Genomic DNA, 23147 nt, shown 5'->3' with positions numbered 1-23147 from the left:
ACACAACCTTCTGCTCCCAATCCCCCAGACAGACACACAACCTTCTGCTCCCAATCCCCCAGACAGACACACAACCTTCTGCTCCCAATCCCCCAGACAGACACACAACCTTCTGCTCCCAATCCCCCAGACAGACACACAACCTTCTGCTCCCAATCCCCCAGACAGACACACAACCTTCTGCTCTCAATCCCCCAGACAGACACACAACCTTCTGCTCCCAATCCCCCAGACAGATACACAACCTTCTGCTCTCAATCCCCCAGACAGATACACTACCTTCTGCTCCCAATCCCCCAGACAGACACACAACCTTCTGCTCCCAATCCCCCAGACAGATACACTACCTTCTGCTCCCAATCCCCCAGACAGACACACAACCTTCTGCTCCCAATCCCCCAGACAGACACACAACCTTCTGCTCTCAATCCCCCAGACAGACACACAACCTTCTGCTCTCAATCCCCCAGACAGATACACTACCTTCTGCTCCCAATCCCCCAGACAGACACACAACCTTCTGCTCCCAATCCCCCAGACAGACACACAACCTTCTGCTCCCAATCCCCCAGACAGACACACAACCTTCTGCTCCCAATCCCCCAGACAGACACACAACCTTCTGCTCTCAATCCCCCAGACAGATACACAACCTTCTGCTCCCAATCCCCCAGACAGACACACAACCTTCTGCTCTCAATCCCCCAGACAGACACACAACCTTCTGCTCTCAATCCCCCAGACAGACACACAACCTTCTGCTCTCAATCCCCCAGACAGACACACAACCTTCTGCTCCCAATCCCCCAGACAGACACACAACCTTCTGCTCTGCTCCCAATCCCCCAGACAGACACACAACCATCTGCTCCCAATCCCCCAGACAGACACACAACCTTCTGCTCCCAATCCCCCAGACAGACACACAACCTTCTGCTCTGCTCTCAATCCCCCAGACAGACACACAACCTTCTGCTCTGCTCTCAATCCCCCAGACAGACACACAATCTTCTGCTCTGCTCCCAATCCCCCAGACAGACACACAACCATCTGCTCCCAATCCCCCAGACAGACACACAACCTTCTGCTCCCAATCCCCCAGACAGACACACAACCTTCTGCTCTGCTCTCAATCCCCCAGACAGACACACAACCTTCTGCTCTGCTCTCAATCCCCCAGACAGACACACTACCTTCTGCTCTGCTCTCAATCCCCCAGACAGACACACAACCTTCTGCTCTGCTCTCAATCCCCCAGACAGACACGAACATTGGGAGAATGTGAGCTAGTTCAGGGGTTCAGGGGTTCAATGCCTTTATAGGTTATGATGTGTTATGTTGTGTTATGATGTGTTATGTGTTATGATACGATGTGTTATGTTGTGTTATGATGTGTTATGTTACCATGTTTTGTGTTACGTTATGATGTGTTGTGTTATGTTGTGATGTGTTATGATGTGTTGTCATGTGTTATGTTATGATGTGTTATGTTATGATGTGTTATGATGTGTTGTGATGTGTTGTGTTGTGTTATGTTATGATGTGTTATGTTACCATGTTTTGTGTTACGTTATGATGTGTTATGTTATGATGTGTTGTGTTATGATGTGTTATCATGTGTTATGTTATGATGTGTTATGTTACCATGTTTTGTGTTACGTTATCATGTGTTATGTTATGATGTGTTGTGTTATGATGTGTTATCATGTGTTATGTTATGATGTGTTATGATGTGTTGTGATGTGTTATGATGTGTTGTGATGTGTTATGATGTGTTATGATGTGTTATGATGTGTTGTGATGTGTTATGATGTGTTATGATGTGTTATGTTATGATGTGTTGTGTTGTGTTATGATGTGTTGTGTTGTGTTGTGTTATGATGTGTTATGATGTGTTGTGTTGTGTTGTGTTATGATGTGTTATGATGTGTTGTGTTGTGTTATGATGTGTTATGATGTGTTATGTTATGATGTATTATGATGTATTGTGTTATGTTGTGTTATGATGTGTTATGATGTGTTATGTTGTGTTATGTTATGATGTGTTATGATGTGTTATGATGTGTTATGCTCCAGGGCCCAACGGCAGAAGAGGGAAGCTGGGTCTGAATCCAGCAGCCCTCCAGTTGTATGAAATACGGTAGTTTAGTAACCTAATCCCCCCCCTGTAGTCTGCTCCATTCATACTGCACACACACACCCCGCCACACACACACACACACACACACACACACACACACACACACACACACACACACACACACACACACACACACACACACACACACACACAATCAGATGGCCTACATAAATGATAGGAACGTATTGTGAATAGAAAGGAAAGGGGTGAAGAGGCTGTGTGTGTCTCACCTTGCTGCCGTCTGATAACACAGGGGTGAAGAGGCTGTGTGTGTCTCACCATGCTGCCCGTCTGATAACACAGGGGTGAAGAGGCTGTGTGTGTCTCACCTTGCTGCCGTCTGATAACACAGGGGTGAAGAGGCTGTGTGTGTCTCACCATGCTGCAGTCTGATAACACAGGGGGTGAAGAGGCTGTGTGTGTCTCACCGTGCTGCCGTCTGATAACACAGGGGTGAAGAGGCTGTGTGTGTCTCACCTTGCTGCCGTCTGATAACACAGGGGTGAAGAGGCTGTGTGTGTCTCACCGTGCTGCCGTCTGATAACACAGGGGTGAAGAGGCTGTGTGTGTCTCACCATGCAGCCGTCTGATAACACAGGGGTGAAGAGGCTGTGTGTGTCTCACCTTGCTGCCGTCTGATAACACAGGGGTGAAGAGGCTGTGTGTGTCTCACCGTGCTGCCGTCTGATAACACAGGGGTGAAGAGGCAATGTGTGTGTCTCACCGTGCTGCCGTCTGATAACACAGGGTTGAAGAGGCAATGTGTGTGTCTCACCGTGCTGCCGTCTGATAACACAGGGGTGAAGAGGCTGTGTGTGTCTCACCATGCTGCCGTCTGATAACATAGGGGTGAAGAGGCTGTGTGTGTCTCACCATGCTGCAGTCTGATAACACAGGGTTGAAGAGGCTGTGTGTGTCTCACCATGCTGCCGTCTGATAACACAGGGGTGAAGAGGCTGTGTGTGTCTCACCTTGCTGCCGTCTGATAACACAGGGGTGAAGAGGCTGTGTGTGTCTCACCTTGCTGCCGTCTGATAACACAGGGGTGAAGAGGCTGTGTGTGTCTCACCATGCTGCCGTCTGATAACACAGGGGTGAAGAGGCTGTGTGTGTCTCACCATGCTGCCGTCTGATAACACAGGGGTGAAGAAGCTGTGTGTGTCTCACCGTGCTGCCGTCTGATAACACAGGGGTGAAGAGGCTGTGTGTGTCTCACCTTGCTGCCGTCTGATAACACAGGGGTGAAGAGGCTGTGTGTGTCTCACCGTGCTGCCGTCTGATAACACAGGGTTGAAGAGGCTGTGTGTGTCTCACCATGCTGCCGTCTGATAACACAGGGGTGAAGAGGCTGTGTGTGTCTCACCATGCTGCCATCTGATAACACAGGGGTGAAGAGGCTGTGTGTGTCTCACCATGCTGCCATCTGATAACACAGGGGTGAAGAGGCTGTGTGTGTCTCACCATGCTGCAGTCTGATAACACAGGGGTGAAGAGGCTGTGTGTGTCTCACCATGCTGCAGTCTGATAACACAGGGGTGAAGAGGCTGTGTGTGTCTCACCATGCTGCAGTCTGATAACACAGGGGTGAAGAGGCTGTGTGTGTCTCACCATGCTGCCATCTGATAACACAGGGGTGAAGAGGCTGTGTGTGTCTCACCTTGCTGCCGTCTGATAACACAGGGGTGAAGAGGCTGTGTGTGTCTCACCGTGCTGCCGTCTGATAACACAGGGGTGAAGAGGCTGTGTGTGTCTCACCTTGCTGCCGTCTGATAACACAGGGGTGAAGAGGCTGTGTGTGTCTCACCTTGCTGCCGTCTGATAACACAGGGGTGAAGAGGCTGTGTGTGTCTCACCGTGCTGCCGTCTGATAACACAGGGGTGAAGAGGCTGTGTGTGTCTCACCATGCTGCCCGTCTGATAACACAGGGGTGAAGAGGCAATGTGTGTGTCTCACCGTGCTGCCGTCTGATAACACAGGGTTGAAGAGGCAATGTGTGTGTCTCACCGTGCTGCCGTCTGATAACACAGGGGTGAAGAGGCTGTGTGTGTCTCACCATGCTGCCGTCTGATAACATAGGGGTGAAGAGGCTGTGTGTGTCTCACCATGCTGCAGTCTGATAACACAGGGTTGAAGAGGCTGTGTGTGTCTCACCATGCTGCCGTCTGATAACACAGGGGTGAAGAGGCTGTGTGTGTCTCACCTTGCTGCCGTCTGATAACACAGGGGTGAAGAGGCTGTGTGTGTCTCACCTTGCTGCCGTCTGATAACACAGGGGTGAAGAGGCTGTGTGTGTCTCACCATGCTGCCGTCTGATAACACAGGGGTGAAGAGGCTGTGTGTGTCTCACCATGCTGCCGTCTGATAACACAGGGGTGAAGAAGCTGTGTGTGTCTCACCGTGCTGCCGTCTGATAACACAGGGGTGAAGAGGCTGTGTGTGTCTCACCTTGCTGCCGTCTGATAACACAGGGGTGAAGAGGCTGTGTGTGTCTCACCGTGCTGCCGTCTGATAACACAGGGTTGAAGAGGCTGTGTGTGTCTCACCATGCTGCCGTCTGATAACACAGGGGTGAAGAGGCTGTGTGTGTCTCACCGTGCTGCCGTCTGATAACACAGGGGTGAAGAGGCTGTGTGTGTCTCACCATGCTGCCCGTCTGATAACACAGGGTTGAAGAGGCTGTGTGTGTCTCACCATGCTGCCATCTGATAACACAGGGGTGAAGAGGCTGTGTGTGTCTCACCATGCTGCCGTCTGATAACACAGGGGTGAAGAGGCTGTGTGTGTCTCACCTTGCTGCCGTCTGATAACACAGGGGGTGAAGAGGCTGTGTGTGTCTCACCTTGCTGCCGTCTGATAACACAGGGTTGAAGAGGCTGTCCAGGTAGCGATCCACCCCTCTCTGAGTCTGACCATCGCTGAACACATCCGACTCCACTGGAGAGGAGACACTGTTAATATCACAATACTGGTGTGTGTGTGTGTGTGTGTGTGGCGTGTGTGTGTGGCGTGTGTGTGTGGCGTGTGTGTGTGTCGTGTGTGTGTCGTGTGTGTGGCGTGTGCGTGTGCGTGTGCGTGTGCGTGTGTGTGTGTGTGTACCGTGGCTGGAGTATCCTTCAGAGTCTGGCAGGCTGTACGCAGGTTGGGTGGTGGTGAGGAAGGGCAGCTCCTCATCACTGTCAAAACCACTGCCAAACAGAGTCCTGGTCACACAAACAGACTGATTAGTAACGTCCCCTGAGACCAGTGTTAGCTCCCCAGTGAAGGACTGGACTGGGTGTGTTTGGACTCACAGACTGGGTGTGTGTTTGGACTCACAGACTGGGTGTGTGTTTGGACTCACAGACTGAGTGTGTGTGTTTGGACTCACAGGCTGGGTGTGTGTGTTTGGACTCACAGACTGGGTGTGTGTTTGGACTCACAGACTGGGTGTGTGTTTGGACTCACAGACTGAGTGTGTGTGTTTGGACTCACAGGCTGGGTGTGTGTTTGGACTCACAGACTGGGTGTGTGTGTTTGGACTCACAGACTGGGTGTGTGTGTTTGGACTCACAGACTGGGTGTGTGTTTGGACTCACAGACTGGGTGTGTGTTTGGACTCACAGACTGGGTGTGTGTTTGGACTCACAGACTGGGTGTGTGTTTGGACTCACAGACTGGGTGTGTGTTTGGACTCACAGACTGGGTGTGTGTTTGGACTCACAGACTGAGTGTGTGTGTTTGGACTCACAGACTGAGTGTGTGTGTTTGGACTCACAGGCTGGGTGTGTGTGTTTGGACTCACAGACTGGGTGTGTGTGTTTGGACTCACAGACTGGGTGTGTGTTTGGACTCACAGACTGGGTGTGTGTTTGGACTCACAGACTGGGTGTGTGTTTGGACTCACAGACTGGGTGTGTGTTTGGACTCACAGACTGGGTGTGTGTTTGGACTCACAGACTGGGTGTGTGTTTGGACTCACAGACTGGGTGTGTGTGTTTGGACTCACAGACTGGGTGTGTGTTTGGACTCACAGACTGGGTGTGTGTGTTTGGACTCACAGACTGGGTGTGTGTTTGGACTCACAGACTGGGTGTGTGTTTGGACTCACAGACTGGGTGTGTGTGTTTGGACTCACAGACTGGGTGTGTGTGTTTGGACTCACAGACTGGGTGTGTGTTTGGACTCACAGACTGGGTGTGTGTTTGGACTCACAGACTGGGTGTGTGTGTTTGGACTCACAGACTGGCGTTGGTTCGAACTCTATTAGGATCCTCAGCTGAGATGACGAAGAAACTCTTCTGTTTGGGGAAGTCGGACGGCAGCTCCAAGTCTGATATCTGAAACAGGATTCAGTTAGAGTCAGACGGCAGCTCCACGTCTGATATCTGAAACAGGATTCAGTTAGAGTCAGACGGCAGCTCCAAGTCTGATATCTGAAACAGGATTCAGTTAGAGTCAGACGGCAGCTCCACGTCTGATATCTGAAACAGGATTCAGTTAGAGTCAGACGGCAGCTCCACGTCTGATATCTGAAACAGGATTCAGTTAGAGTCAGACGGCAGCTCCACGTCTGATATCTGAAACAGGATTCAGTTAGAGTCGGACGGCAGCTCCAAGTCTGATATCTGAAACAGGATTCAGTTAGAGTCAGACGGCAGCTCCAAGTCTGATATCTGAAACAGGATTCAGTTAGACTCAGACGGCAGCTCCACGTCTGATATCTGAAACAGGATTCAGTTAGAGTCAGACGGCAGCTCCACGTCTGATATCTGAAACAGGATTCAGTTAGAATCAGACGGCAGCTCCACGTCTGATATCTGAAACAGGATTCAGTTAGAGTCAGACGGCAGCTCCAAGTCTGATATCTGAAACAGGATTCAGTTAGAGTCAGGCGGCAGCTCCACGTCTGATATCTGAAACAGGATTCAGTTAGAGTCAGACGGCAGCTCCACGTCTGATATCTGAAACAGGATTCAGTTAGAGTCAGACGGCAGCTCCACGTCTGATATCTGAAACAGGATTCAGTTAGAGTCAGACGGCAGCTCCACGTCTGATATCTGAAACAGGATTCAGTTAGAGGCAGACGGCAGCTCCAAGTCTGATATCTGAAACAGGATTCAGTTAGAGTCAGACGGCAGCTCCACGTCTGATATCTGAAACAGGATTCAGTTAGAGTCAGACGGCAGCTCCACGTCTGATATCTGAAACAGGATTCAGTTAGAGTCAGACGGCAGCTCCACGTCTGATATCTGAAACAGGATTCAGTTAGAGTCAGACGGCAGCTCCACGTCTGATATCTGAAACAGGATTCAGTTAGAGTCAGACGGCAGCTCTACGTCTGATATCTGAAACAGGATTCAGTTAGAGTCAGACGGCAGCTCCAAGTCTGATATCTGAAACAGGATTCAGTTAGAGTCAGACGGCAGCTCCACGTCTGATATCTGAAACAGGATTCAGTTAGAGTCAGACGGCAGCTCCACGTCTGATATCTGAAACAGGATTCAGTTAGAGGCAGACGGCAGCTCCAAGTCTGATATCTGAAACAGGATTCAGTTAGAGGCAGACGGCAGCTCCAAGTCTGATATCTGAAACAGGATTCAGTTAGAGTCAGACGGCAGCTCCACGTCTGATATCTGAAACAGGATTCAGTTAGACTCAGACGGCAGCTCCAAGTCTGATATCTGAAACAGGATTCAGTTAGAGTCAGACGGCAGCTCCACGTCTGATATCTGAAACAGGATTCAGTTAGAGTCAGACGGCAGCTCCACGTCTGATATCTGAAACAGGATTCAGTTAGAGTCAGACGGCAGCTCCAAGTCTGATATCTGAAACAGGATTCAGTTAGAGGCAGACGGCAGCTCCAAGTCTGATATCTGAAACAGGATTCAGTTAGAGGCAGACGGCAGCTCCAAGTCTGATATCTGAAACAGGATTCAGTTAGAGGCAGACGGCAGCTCCAAGTCTGATATCTGAAACAGGATTCAGTTAGAGTCAGACGGCAGCTCCACGTCTGATATCTGAAACAGGATTCAGTTAGAGTCAGACGGCAGCTCCAAGTCTGATATCTGAAACAGGATTCAGTTAGAGTCAGACGGCAGCTCCACGTCTGATATCTGAAACAGGATTCAGTTAGAGGCAGACGGCAGCTCCAAGTCTGATATCTGAAACAGGATTCAGTTAGAGTCAGACGGCAGCTCCACGTCTGATATCTGAAACAGGATTCAGTTAGAGTCAGACGGCAGCTCCAAGTCTGATATCTGAAACAGGATTCAGTTAGAGTCAGACGGCAGCTCCAAGTCTGATATCTGAAACAGGATTCAGTTAGAGGCAGACGGCAGCTCCAAGTCTGATATCTGAAACAGGATTCAGTTAGAGTCAGACGGCAGCTCCACGTCTGATATCTGAAACAGGATTCAGTTAGAGTCAGACGGCAGCTCCACGTCTGATATCTGAAACAGGATTCAGTTAGAGGCAGACGGCAGCTCCACGTCTGATATCTGAAACAGGATTCAGTTAGAGTCAGACGGCAGCTCCAAGTCTGATATCTGAAACAGGATTCAGTTAGAGTCAGACGGCAGCTCCAAGTCTGATATCTGAAACAGGATTCAGTTAGAGGCAGACGGCAGCTCCACGTCTGATATCTGAAACAGGATTCAGTTAGAGGCAGACGGCAGCTCCACGTCTGATATCTGAAACAGGATTCAGTTAGAGTCAGACGGCAGCTCCAAGTCTGATATCTGAAACAGGATTCAGTTAGAGTCAGACGGCAGCTCCACGTCTGATATCTGAAACAGGATTCAGTTAGAGTCAGACGGCAGCTCCACGTCTGATATCTGAAACAGGATTCAGTTAGAGTCGGACGGCAGCTCCACGTCTGATATCTGAAACAGGATTCAGTTAGAGTCAGACGGCAGCTCCACGTCTGATATCTGAAACAGGATTCAGTTAGAGTCAGACGGCAGCTCCACGTCTGATATCTGAAACAGGATTCAGTTAGAATCAGACGGCAGCTCCACGTCTGATATCTGAAACAGGATTCAGTTAGAGTCAGACGGCAGCTCCACGTCTGATATCTGAAACAGGATTCAGTTAGAGTCAGACGGCAGCTCCACGTCTGATATCTGAAACAGGATTCAGTTAGAGTCAGACGGCAGCTCCACGTCTGATATCTGAAACAGGATTCAGTTAGAGGCAGACGTTTTCTGGATACTACTGCACTGTTGGAGCTAGGAACACAAGCATTTAGTTAGATACTACTGCACTGTGGGAGGTAGAAACACAAGCATTTAGTTAGACATTACTGCACTGTTTGAGCTAGGAACACAAGCATTTAGTTAGATACTACTGCACTGTTGGAGCTAGGAACACAAGCATTTAGTTAGATACTACTGCACTGTTGGAGCTATGAACACCAGCATTTAGTTAGATACTACTGCACTGTTGGAGCTATGAACACCAGCATTTAGTTAGATACTACTGCACTGTTGGAGTTAGGAACACAAGCATTTAGTTAGATACTACTGCACCGTTGGAGCTGGGAACACAAGCATTTAGTTAGATACTACTGCACTGTTGGAGCTAGGAACACAAGCATTTAGTTAGATACTACTGCACTGTTGGAGCTAGAAACACAAGCATTTAGTTAGATACTACTGCGCTGTTGGAGCTAGGAACACAAGCATTTAGTTAGATACTACTGCACCGTTGGAGCTGGGAACACAAGCATTTCGCTAACCCGCAATAACATCTGCTAAATATGTGTATGAGACCAAAACAATTTAAGTTGTTTTAATTTAATTTAATTAATTTAATTTAATTTCTCAGTTAGCCTGATAACTCTCAGTTAGCCTGATAACTCTGTTAGCCTGATAACTCTGTTAGCCTGATACATCTCAGTTAGCCTGATAACTCTCAGTTAGCCCGATAACTCTCAGTTAGCCCGATAATGCTCAGTTAGCCCGATAACTCAGTTAGCCCGATAACTCTCAGTTAGCCCGATAACTCTCAGTTAGCCTGATAACTCTCAGTTAGCCTGATAACTCTCTGTTAGCCTGATAACTCTCAGTTAACCTGATAACTCTCAGTTAGCCCGATAACTCTGTTAGCCTGATAACTCTCAGTTAGCCTGATAACTCTGTTAGCCTGATAACTCTCAGTTAGCCTGATAACTCTCAGTTAACCTGATAACTCTCAGTTAACCTGATAACTCTCAGTTAGCCTGATAACTCTCAGTTAGCCTGATAACTCTCAGTTAGCCTGATAACTCTCAGTTAACCTGATAACTCTCAGTTAGCCTGATAACTCTCAGTTAGCCTGATAACTCTCAGTTAGCCTGATAACTCTCAGTTAGCCTGATAACTCTCAGTTAGCCTGATAACTCTCAGTTAGCCTGATAACTCTCAGTTAGCCTGATACCTCTCAGTTAGCCTGATAACTCTCAGTTAGCCTGATAACTCTCAGTTAACCTGATAACTCTCAGTTAGCCTGATAACTCTCAGTTAGCCTGATAACTCTCAGTTAGCCTGATAACTCTCAGTTAGCCTGATAACTCTCAGTTAACCTGATAACTCTCAGTTAGCCTGATAACTCTCAGTTAGCCTGATAACTCTGTTAGCCTGATAACTCTCAGTTAACCTGATAACTCTGTTAGCCTGATAACTCTCAGTTAGCCTGATAATGCTCAGTTAGCCTGATAACTCTGTTAGCCTGATAACTCTGTTAGCCTGATAACTCTCAGTTAGCCTGATAACTCTGTTAGCCTGATAACTCTGTTAGCCTGATAACTCTCAGTTAGCCTGATAACTCTGTTAGCCTGATAACTCTCAGTTAGCCTGATAATGCTCAGTTAACCTGATAACTCTCAGTTAGCCTGATAACTCTCATTTAGCCTGATAACTCTCAGTTAGCCTGATAACTCTGTTAGCCTGATAACTCTCAGTTAGCCTGATAACTCTGTTAGCCTGATAACTCTGTTAGCCTGATAACTCTCAGTTAGCCTGATAACTCTCATTTAGCCTGATAACTCTCAGTTAGCCTGATAACTCTGTTAGCCTGATAACTCTCAGTTAGCCTGATAACTCTGTTAGCCTGATAACTCTGTTAGCCTGATAACTCTCAGTTAGCCTGATAACTCTCATTTAGCCTGATAACTCTCAGTTAGCCTGATAACTCTCAGTTAGCCTGATAACTCTCAGTTAGCCTGATAATGCTCAGTTAACCTGATAACTCTCATTTAGCCTGATAACTCTCAGTTAGCCTGATAACTCTGTTAGCCTGATAACTCTCAGTTAGCCTGATAACTCTCAGTTAGCCTGATAACTCTCAGTTAGCTCAATGTGTGTATGTGGTGTGTGTGTGTGATATACCCACCAGATCCATGACGTAATCATGACCGGCTAGCTCCGCCCACTGCCCATACTCCTTCATCAGTATAGAATACCCCCTCCACGAATCACCCACTCCCCTACAGGAACACAGACAGACAGTATAGAATATAGGATACCTGTGTAGCAGGATGGTAGGATAGGATACCTGTGTAGTAGGATGGTAGGATAGGATACCTGTGTAGTAGGATGGTAGGATAGGATACCTGTGTAGTAGGATGGTAGGATAGGATATCTGTGTAATAGGATGGTAGGATAGGATACTTGTGTCGTAGGATAGGATACCTGTGTAGTAGGATGGTAGGATAGGATTCCTGTGTAGTAGGATGGTAGGATAGGATACCTGTGTAGTAGGATGGTAGGATAGGATTCCTGTGTAGTAGGATGGTAGGATAGGATACCTGTGTAGTAGGATAGGATACCTGTGTAGTAGGATGGTAGGATAGGATACCTGTGTAGTAGGATGGTAGGATAGGATTCCTGTGTAGTAGGATGGTAGGATAGGATACCTGTGTAGTAGGATGGTAGGATAGGATTCCTGTGTAGTAGGATGGTAGGATAGGATACCTGTGTAGTAGGATGGTAGGATAGGATTCCTGTGTAGTAGGGTGGTAGGATAGGATACCTGTGTAGTAGGATGGTAGGATAGGATACCTGTGTAGTAGGATGGTAGGAAAGGATACCTGTGTAGTAGGATGGTAGGATAGGATACCTGTGTAGTAGGATGGTAGGATATAGGATACCTGTGTAGTAGGATAGGATACCTGTGTAGTAGGATGGTAGGATAGGATACCTGTGTAGTAGGATGGTAGGATAGGATACCTGTGTAGTAGGATAGGATACCTGTGTAGTAGGATGGTAGGATAGGATACCTGTGTAGTAGGATGGTAGGATAGGATACCTGTGTCGTAGGATGGTAGGATATGGATACCTGTGTAGTAGGATAGGATACCTGTGTAGTAGGATGGTAGGATAGGATACCTGTGTAGTAGGATGGTAGGATAGGATACCCGTGTAGTAGGATGGTAGGATAGGATACCTGTGTAGTAGGATGGTAGGATAGGGTACCTGTATAGTAGGATAGTAGGATAGGATACCTGTGTAGTAGGATGGTAGGATAGGATACCTGTGTCGTAGGATGGTAGGATAGGATACCTGTGTAGTAGGATGGTAGGATAGGATACCTGTGTAGTAGGATGGTAGGATAGGATACCTGTGTAGTAGGATGGTAGGATATAGGATACCTGTGTAGTAGGATAGGATACCTGTGTAGTAGGATGGTAGGATAGGATACCTGTGTAGTAGGATGGTAGGATAGGATACCTGTGTAGTAGGATGGTAGGATAGGATACCTGTGTAGTAGGATAGTAGGATAGGATACCTGTGTAGTAGGATGGTATGATAGGATACCTGTGTAGTAGGATGGTAGGATAGGATACCAGTGTAGTAGGATGGTAGGATAGGATACCTGTATAGTAGGATAGTAGGATAGGATACCTGTGTCGTAGGATGGTAGGATAGGATACCTGTGTAGTAGGATGGTAGGATAGGATACCTGTGTAGTAGGATGGTAGGATAGGATACCTGTGTCGTAGGATGGTAGGATAGGATACCTGTGTAGTAGGATGGTAGGATAGGATACTTGTGTAGTAGGATGGTAGGATAGGATACCTGTGTCGTAGGATGGTAGGATAGGATACCTGTGTCGTAGGATGTCTCCAGCCAGGTCTTCTCCACTCGTCCAGGATTGGACAGGACACAGGAACGATTCTCCTAGAGGGAGAGAGAGAGAGAGAGAGGAGGAGAGTTATGGAGTCAAGCAGTTGATCCTCCTGTGTTTCTGTGTCTGTTAGTTAGTAGTCAGTTAGTAGACAGCCCTGTGATGTCATCAGAAAGCGCAGCTCACCGTCGAAGCAGGTCACCTGCAGCACCATGTTAGCCCTCTTCCTATTGGCTGTCCACTCCAACAGAGCCAGTGGATAGGTGCGTGCTGTCTCAGGGGCGGAGCCTGATACCAGCCGGGACTTCTGATTGGCCTGGATCAGCCGGTGCTGCAGCAGCGCCCGGCAACCAGCAGGGGCGTGGTCAGACACAAACCTAGGAGGAGACAGGTGTGAGCGGGTAGGACCATGGTCTGTGTGTGTGTTCTTACTTCAGCAGGTGTGTGTGTGTGTGTGTGTGTGTGTGTGTGTGTGTGTGTGTGTGTGTGTGTGTGTGTGTGTGTGTGTGTGTGTGTGTGTGTGTGTGTGTGTGTGTGTGTGTGTTCTTATTTCAGTAGGTGTGTGTGTGTGTGTGTGTGTGTGTGTGTGTGTGTGTGTTCTTACTTCAGCAGGTGTGTGTGTGTGTGTGTGTGTGTGTGTGTGTGTGTGTGTGTGTGTGTGTGTGTGTGTGTGTGTGTGTGTGTGTGTGTGTGTGTGTGTGTATGTGTGTGTGTGTGTGTGTGTGTGTGTGTGTGTGTGTGTTCTTACTTCAGCAGGTGTGTGTGCAGCCTGGCGGAGGGGGGGAAGCAGCAGACACACCCCAGCAACAGCAGCCAGCCTCTCTCTGCGTTGTCATGGTTAGGGTTCCGCCACACCTGGTTGGCCAGCTGAGCCAGGATCTCGTCTCGCAGGCCCTGATTGGCCAGTCCTCTCTGGATTATGTAGTTCCCAAACAGGTTCTCCTGAGCCCCATTCAGGTGGGGGTCGCCCATGAACCTCAGGATCTAGAACATAGAACCACATCCCTTAACACCTAGAACACAGATAGACACAACCCTTACACTTAAACACCTAGAACACAGATTGACACAACCCTAACACTTAAACACCTAGAACACAGATAGACACAACCCTCACACTTAAACACCTAGAACACAGATAGACACAACCCTCACACTTAAACACCTAGAACACAGAGAGACACAACCCTCACACTTAAACACCTAGAACACAGATAGACACAACCCTCACACTTAAACACCTAGAACACAGATAGACACAACCCTCACACTTAAACACCTAGAACACAGATAGACACAACCCTCACACTTAAACACCTAGAACACAGATAGACACAACCCTCACACTTAAACACCTAGAACACAGATAGACACAACCCTCACACTTAAACACCTAGAACACAGATAGACACAACCCTCACACTTAAACACCTAGAACACAGATAGACACAACCCTCACACTTAAACACCTAGAACACAGATAGACACAACCCTAACACTTAAACACCTAGAACACAGATAGACACAACCCTAACACTTAAGTCAGTTAAGAACAAATTCTTATTTACAATGACGGCCTACCGAAAGGCCTCCTGCAGGGACGGGGGCCTGGGATTATTTAAAAAATATAGGACAAAACACACATCACGACAAGAGACAACATTACATAAAGAGAGACCTAAGACAACAACATAGCAAGGCAGCAACACAGCATGGTAGCAACACAACATGGTAGCAACACAGCATGGTAGCAACACAGCATGGTAGCAACACAGCATGGTAGCAACACAGCATGGTAGCAACACAACATGGTAGCAACACAACATGGTAGCAACACAGCATGGTAGCAACACAACATGACAACACAACATGGTAGCAACACCGCATGGTAGCAACACAGCATGGTAGCAACACAACATGGTAGCAACACAACATGGTAGGAACACAACATGACAACAACATGGTAGAAACACAACATGGTAGCAGCACAACATGACAACAACATTGTAGAAACACAACATGGTAGCAACACAACATGGTAGCAACACAACATGGTAGAAACACAACATGGTAGCAACACAACATGACAACAACATGGTAGCAACACAACATGGTAGCAACACAACATGGTAGCAACACAACATGGTAGAAACACAACATGACAACACAACATGGTAGCAACACAGCATGGTAGCAACACAACATGGTAGCAACACAACATGGTAGAAACACAGCATGGTAGCAACACAACATGGTAGCAACACAACATGGTAGCAACACAACATGGTAGAAACACAACATGGTAGCAACTCAACATGGTAGAAACACAACATGGTAGCAACACAACATGACAACAACATGGTAGCAACACAACATGACAACCAGGGTTAGTTTGGGTGAAAGAGGAGCGATTACGATAGAGGAAACCAAGTCTAGATTTAACTTTAGCCTGCAGCTTTGATATGTGCTGAGAGAAGGACAGTGTACCGTCTAGCCACACGCCCAAGTACTTGTATGAGGTGACTACCTCAAGCTCTAAACCCTCAGAGGTAGTAATCACACCGGTGGGGAGAGGGGCATTCTTCTTACCAAAACACATGACCTTTGTTTTAGAGACGTTCAGAACAGGACTCACCATAATGAACAGGACTCACCATAATGAACAGGACTCACCATAATGAACAGGACTCACCATAATGAACAGGACTCACCATAATGAACAGGACTCACCATAATGAACAGGACTCACCATAATGAACAGGAGTCACCATAATGAACAGGACTCACCATAATGAACAGGACTCACCATAATGAACAGGACTCACCATAATGAACAGTAGTCACCATAATGAACAGGACTCACCATAATGAACAGGACTCACCATAATGAACAGGAGTCACCATAATGAACAGGACTCACCATAATGAACAGTAGTCACCATAATGAACAGGAGTCACCATAATGAACAGTAGTCACCATAATGAACAGGAGTCACCATAATGAACAGTAGTCACCATAATGAACAGGACTCACCATAATGAACAGGACTCACCATAATGAACAGGACTCACCATAATGAACAGTAGTCACCATAATGAACAGGACTCACCATAATGAACAGGACTCACCATAATGAACAGGAGTCACCATAATGAACAGGACTCACCATAATGAACAGTAGTCACCATAATGAACAGGAGTCACCATAATGAACAGTAGTCACCATAATGAACAGGAGTCACCATAATGAACAGTAGTCACCATAATGAACAGGAGTCACCATAATGAACAGGAGTCACCATAATGAACAGGACTCACCATAATGAACAGGACTCACCATAATGAACAGGACTCACCATAATGAACAGGACTCACCATAATGAACAGGACTCACCATAATGAGCAGGACTCACCATAATGAACAGGACTCACCATAATGTACAGGACTCACCATAATGAACAGGACTCACCATAATGAACAGGACTCACCATAATGAACAGGACTCACCATAATGAACAGGAGTCACCATAATGAACAGGACTCACCATAATGAACAGGACTCACGAGTCACCATAATGAACAGGACTCACCATAATGAACAGGACTCACCATAATGAACAGGACTCACCATAATGAACAGGACTCACCATAATGAACAGGACTCACCATAATGAACAGGACTCACCATAACGAACAGGACTCACCATAACGAACAGCTCCAGAGCTTCCTGTCGGAGGTCCTCATCCGTACACGTCAAGGTCTTCTCCAAGGGAACCGTTAGCATCCCAAACATCGGCTCCTAACAGAGAGAGGGTCAGGGGTCAGGGGTTAGACCCTGGAGATTATAAATCTGTATGTCAGGGTTGGTGTCAATTCCAGTCTCATTTGAAATTCCAATTCAATTCTTGAATTCACTCATGAAGAGGAGAATTTATGTGGAATTAAATTAGAATTTTAATCATCTTCAAGTTTTGGAATGTGATTAGAATTAGATTGTTTGGACTTTCTGAATTGGATTTTAATTTTAAATTGTAAAACATTTCATCTTTGGAATTAAATTAGAATTTAGTATTTTAACATTTCCCAGTTAATGAAGGGGCTGAACGACAGATTTGTACCTTGTCAGTTTGGGGATTTGAACTTGCAACCTTTCGGTTGTACCCTCAGACATGACTGAAAGCCTGAGATAATTTAATTTGTGGAAATGTTGGGGATAATATTGAATTGGGAATTGAATTCTTGGAATTGAAAAGGAATTGAATTGACTCTGAATAGAAAGATAGACCTGGAATTTGAATTGAATGAAATAGAGGGTACAGGGAGAGAGAATTTAATTGAATGAAATAGAATGTACAGATAGAGAGAATTGAATTGAATGAGTGGTGTGTTAACTTTCACTGCTATGCGGATGACACACAGCTGTACATTTCAATGAAACATGGTGAAGCCCCAAATTTCCCTCGCTAGAAGCCTGTGTTTCAGACATAAGGAAGTGGATGGCTGCAAACGTTCTACTTTTAAACTCGGACAAAACAGAGATGCTTGTTCTAGGTCCAAAGAAACAAAGAGATCTTCTGTTGAATCTGACAATTAATCTTGATGGTTGTAAAGTCGTCTCAAATAAAACTGTGAAGGACCTCGGCGTTACTCTTGACCCTGATCTCTCTTTTGACGAACATATCAAGACTGTTTCAAGGACAGCTTTTTTCCATCTACGTAACATTGCAAAAATCAGAAATTTTCTGTCCAAAAATGATGCAGAAAAATTAATCCATGCTTTTGTTACTTCTAGGTTAGACTACTGCAATGCTCTACTTTCCGGCTTCCCGGATAAAGCACTAAATAAACTTCAGTTAGTGCTAAATACGGCTGCTAGAATCCTGACTAGAACCAAGAAATTTGATCATATTACTCCAGTGCTAGCCTCCCTACACTGGCTTCCTGTTAAGGCAAGGGCTGATTTCAAGGTTTACTGTTAACCTATAAAGCGTTACATGGGCTTGCTCCTACCTATCTTTCCGAGTTGGTCCTGCCGTATATACCTACACGTACGCTACGGTCACAAGACGCAGGCCTCCTAATTGTCCCTAGAATTTCTAAGCAAACAGCGGGAGGCAGGGCTTTCTCCTATAGATCTCCATTTTTATGGAATAGTCTGCCTACCCATGTGAGAGACGCAGACTCGGTCTCAACCTTTAAGTCTTTACTGAAGACTTATCTCTTCAGTAGGTCATATGATTGAGTGTAGTCTGGCCCAGGAGTGTGAAGGTGAACGGAAAGGCTCTGGAGCAACGAACCGCCCTTGCTGTCTCTGCCTGGCCGGTTCCCCTCTCTCCACTGGGATTCTCTGCCCCTAACCCTATTACAGGGGCTGAGTCACTGGCTTACTGGTGCTCTTTCATGCCGTCCCTAGGAGGGGTGCGTCACTTGAGTGGGTTGAGTTACTGATGTGATCTTCCTGTCTGGGTTGTCGCCCCCCCTTGGTTTGTGCTGTGGTGGAGATCTTTGTGGGCTATACTCGGCCTTGTCTCAGGATTGTAAGTTGGTGGTTGAAGATATCCCTCTAGTGGTGTGGGGGCTGTGCTTTGGCAGAGTGGGTGGGGTTATATCCTTCCTGTTTGGCCCTGTCCGGGGGTATCATCGGATGGGGCCACAGTGTCTCCTGACCCCTCCTGTCTCAGCCTCCAGTATTTATGCTGCAGTAGTTTATGTGTCAAGGGGCTAGGGTCAGTTGGTTATACCTGGAGTACTTCTCCTATCTTATCCAGTGTCCTGTGTGAATTTAAGTATGCTCTCTCTAATTCTCTCGTTCTCTCTTTCTTTCTCTCTCTCGGAGAACCTGAGCCCTAGGACCATACGTCACGGCAAACCGGGCATGATGACTCCTTGCTGTCCCCAGTCCACCTGGCCTTGCTGCTGTTCCAGTTTCAACTGTTCTGCCTGCTGTTATGGAACCCCTACCTGTTCAACTCTTAATGATTGGCTATGAAAAGCCAACTGACTTTTATTCCTGATTATTATTTGACCATGCTTGTCATTTATGAACATTTTGAAAATCTTGGCTCTCTCTAATTCTCTCCTTCTCTCTCTCTTTCTCTCTCTCGGAGGACCTGAGCCCTGGGACCGTGCGTCGGGGCTGCCGGGCGTGATGGCTCCTTGCTGTCCCCAGTCCACCTGGCCTTGCTGCTATTCCAGTTTCAGCTGTTCTGCCTGCGGTTATGGAACCGCCACCTGTCCCGGACCTGCTATTTTCAACTCTTGATGATCGGCTATGAAAAGCCAACTGAAAATTATTCATGATTATTATTTGACCATGCTTGTCACTTATGAACATTTTGAACATCTTGGCATAGTTCTGTTATAATCTCCACCCAGCACAGCCAGAAGAGGACTGGCCACCCCTCATAGCCTGGTTCCTCTCTAGGGTTCTTCCTAGGTTTTGGCCTTTCTAGGGAGTTTTTCCTAGCCACCGTGCTTCTACACCTGCATTGCTTGCTGTTTGGGGTTTTAGGCTGGGTGTCTGTACAGCACTTCGAGATATTAGCTGATGTACGAAGGGCTATATAAAATAAACTTGATTTGATTTGATTTGATGTGTACAGATAGAGAGAATTGAATTGAATGAAATCGAATGTACAGGGAGAGAGAATTGAATTGAATGAGTGGTGTGTACAGATAGCGAGAATTGAATTGAATAAGTGGTGTGTTACAGGGAGAGATAATTGAATTGAGTGAGGGGTGTGTTACAGATAGAGATAATTGAATTGAATGAGGGGTGTGTTACAGACAGGGATAATTGAATTGAATGAGGGGTGTGTTACAGACAGGGATAATTGAATTGAATGAGGGGTGTGTTACAGACAGGGATAATTGAATTGAGTGAGGGGTGTGTACAGACAGGGATAATTGAATTGAATGAGGGGTGTGTTACAGACAGGGATAATTGAATTGAATGAGGGGTGTGTTACAGACAGGGATAATTGAATTGATTGAGGGGTGTGTTACAGACAGGGATAATTGAATTGAATGAGGGGTGTGTTACAGACAGGGATAATTGAATTGAATGAGGGGTGTGTTACAGACAGGGATAATTGAATTGAATGAGGGGTGTGTTACAGATAGAGATAATTGAATTGAATGAGGGGTGTGTTACAGACAGGGATAATTGAATTGAATGAGGGGTGTGTTACCCTGAAGTAGAGTTGTGCGTAGCGGCTGAAGGGGTAGTTGTTGATGTCCAGCGGCAGAGTCAGCTGGTTCTCCTCCTGGATGTGTGGTGCCTGGACCAGAGCTAGACACTCAGAGTGGAGCTCTCTGCCACCTAGATACACAGAGAGACGTGAGGAGATGGACCAGAGCTAGACACTCAGAATGGAGCTCTCTGCCACCTAGACACACAGAGAGACGTGAGGAGATGGACCAGAGCTAGACACTCAGAGTGGAGCTCTCTGCCACCTAGACACACAGAGAGACGTGAGGAGATGGACCAGAGCTAGACACTCAGAGTGGAGCTCTCTGCCACCTAGACACACAGAGAGACGTGAGGAGATGGACCAGAGCTAGACACTCAGAGTGGAGCTCTCTGCCACCTAGACACACAGAGAGACGTGAGGAGATGGACCAGAGCTAGACACTCATAATGGAGCTTTCTGCCACCTAGACACACAGAGAGATGTCGGGAGATGGACCAGAGCTAGACACTCAGAATGGAGCTCTCTGCCACCTAGATACACAGAGAGATGTGAGGAGATGGACCAGAGCTAGACAGAGAGACGTGAGGATATGGACCAGAGCTAGACACTCATAATGGAGCTCTCTGCCACCTAGACACACAGAGAGATGTCGGGAGATGGACCAGAGCTAGACACTCATAATGGAGCTCTCTGCCACCTAGACACACAGAGAGATGTCGGGAGATGGACCAGAGCTAGACACTCAGAATGGAGCTCTCTGCCACCTAGACACACAGAGAGATGTCGGGAGATGGACCAGAGCTAGACACTCATAATGGAGCTCTCTGCCACCTAGACACACAGAGAGATGTCGGGAGATGGACCAGAGCTAGACATAGAGATGTGAGGAGATGGACCAGAGCTAGACAGAGAGACGTGCGGAGATGGACCAGAGCGAGACCGAGAGATGTGAGGAGATGGACCAGAGCTAGACATAGAGATGTGAGGAGATGGACCAGAGCTAGACAGAGAGACGTGCGGAGATGGACCAGAGCTAGACAGAGAGACGTGAGGGACCAGAGAGAGTCAGCATGGAGCTCACACACCAACCTGCTGCAGCCTGCAGTAAAGAGCCCAGCTCGGCAGGGATCACCAGGTGTGTGACGTTAACCACCTCTCTCTTCGTCAGCTCCTGCACGCACGCACGCACGCACGCACGCACGCACGCACGCACGCACGCACGCACGCACGCACGCACGCACGCACGCACGCACGCACGCACGCACGCACGCACGCACGCACGCACGCACGCACGCACGCACGCACGCACGCACGCACGCACGCACGCACGCACGCACGCACGCACGCACGCACGCACGCACGCACGCACGCACGCACGCACGCACGCACGCACGCACGCACGCACGCACGCACGCACGCACGCACGCACGCACGCACGCACGCACGCACGCACGCACGCACGCACGCACGCACGCACACACACACACACACACACACACACACACACACACACAGCAAGATATAAGAGATGCAAAGACAACTATTAACCATCTTCCTCCTCTTTCTCCTCTCCTAACCTCTATTCCCCATCTCCCTCTTCCTCCTCCTCTACTCACCCTCCTCCTCACACCGTCTCCCTCTTCCTCCTCCTCTCCTCTCCTATATTCACCATCTCCCTCTTCCTCCTCACCATCTCCAACCTCTCCCTCTCCCTCCTCCTTACACCATCTCCCTCTTCCTCCTCACCATCTCCAACCTCTTCCTCTTCTACTCTTCTCACCATCTCTAACCTCTCCCTCTTCCTCCTCACCGTCTCCAACCTCTCCCTCTTCCTCCTCACCATCTCCAACCTCTCCCTCTTCCTCCTCTACTCTTCTCACCACCTCCCTCCTCCTCCCCTCTCCTTTCCTCATATTATATTCTCCTCCCTTTATTTCCTCCTCCTCTCCTCCTCTCCTCCACTCACCTCCTCCTCTCCTCCTCTCCTCCACTCACCTCCTCTTTCCTCCTCCTCTCCTCCACTCACCTCCTCTCTCCTCCTCCTCTCCTCCTCTGCTTTCCTGCGGGCCTCCAGCTTCATCTAAAACAGAATAAATAATTATTAACTCCAACTAGAACAGGTCATTATTAACAGGTCATTATTAACAGGTCATTATTAACCCCAACTAGAACAGGTCATTATTAACAGGTCATTATTAACAGGTCATTATTAACCCCAACTAGAACAGGTCATTATTAACCCCAACTAGTACAGGTCATTATTAACAGGTCATTATTAACCCTAACTAGAACAGGTCATTATTAACCCCAACTAGAACAGGTCATTATTAACAGGTCATTATTAACAGGTCATTATTAACAGGTCATTATTAACAGGTCATTATTAACCCCAACTAGAACAGGTCATTATTAACAGGTCATTATTAACCCCAACTAGAACAGGTCATTATTAACAGGTCATTATTAACCCCAACTAGAACAGGTCATTATTAACAGGTCATTATTAAACCTAACTAGAACAGGTCATTATTAACAGGTCATTATTAACCCCAACTAGAACAGGTCATTATTAACCCCAACTAGAACAGGTCATTATTAACCCCAACTAGAACAGGTCATTATTAACAGGTCATTATTAACAGGTCATTATTAACCCCAACTAGAACAGGTCATTATTAACCCTAACTAGAACAGGTCATTATTAACAGGTCATTATTAACAGGTCATT

At 47.3% G+C, this 23147-nt stretch overlaps 1 protein-coding gene across 1 annotated transcript in view; it reads right to left on the bottom strand.

Moving 5' to 3' along the window:
* The window catches only part of LOC129867791 (unconventional myosin-XV-like), a gene marked incomplete at its 5' end in the record, with an annotated part of 140313 nt that overhangs the window by 12545 nt on the left and 104621 nt on the right, over positions 1-23147 (bottom strand). Inside the window, 12 exons of the mRNA XM_055941294.1 lie at positions 4981-5075; positions 5238-5341; positions 6360-6457; positions 11490-11583; positions 13204-13276; positions 13410-13600; positions 13972-14207; positions 14379-14388; positions 14495-14502; positions 16930-17025; positions 20417-20547; positions 20660-20681. Of these exons, the coding sequence (XP_055797269.1) occupies positions 4981-5075; positions 5238-5341; positions 6360-6457; positions 11490-11583; positions 13204-13276; positions 13410-13600; positions 13972-14207; positions 14379-14388; positions 14495-14502; positions 16930-17025; positions 20417-20547; positions 20660-20681 (1158 nt within the window). The remainder of the gene's footprint in view (positions 1-4980; positions 5076-5237; positions 5342-6359; positions 6458-11489; positions 11584-13203; positions 13277-13409; positions 13601-13971; positions 14208-14378; positions 14389-14494; positions 14503-16929; positions 17026-20416; positions 20548-20659; positions 20682-23147) is intronic.

Source organism: Salvelinus fontinalis, chromosome 2, assembly GCF_029448725.1.
Source record: "Salvelinus fontinalis isolate EN_2023a chromosome 2, ASM2944872v1, whole genome shotgun sequence".
Classification (NCBI taxonomy): domain Eukaryota; kingdom Metazoa; phylum Chordata; class Actinopteri; order Salmoniformes; family Salmonidae; genus Salvelinus; species Salvelinus fontinalis.
The sequence above is the reverse complement of the archived record's forward strand: the minus strand, read 5'-3'. Positions and strand labels throughout refer to the sequence as shown.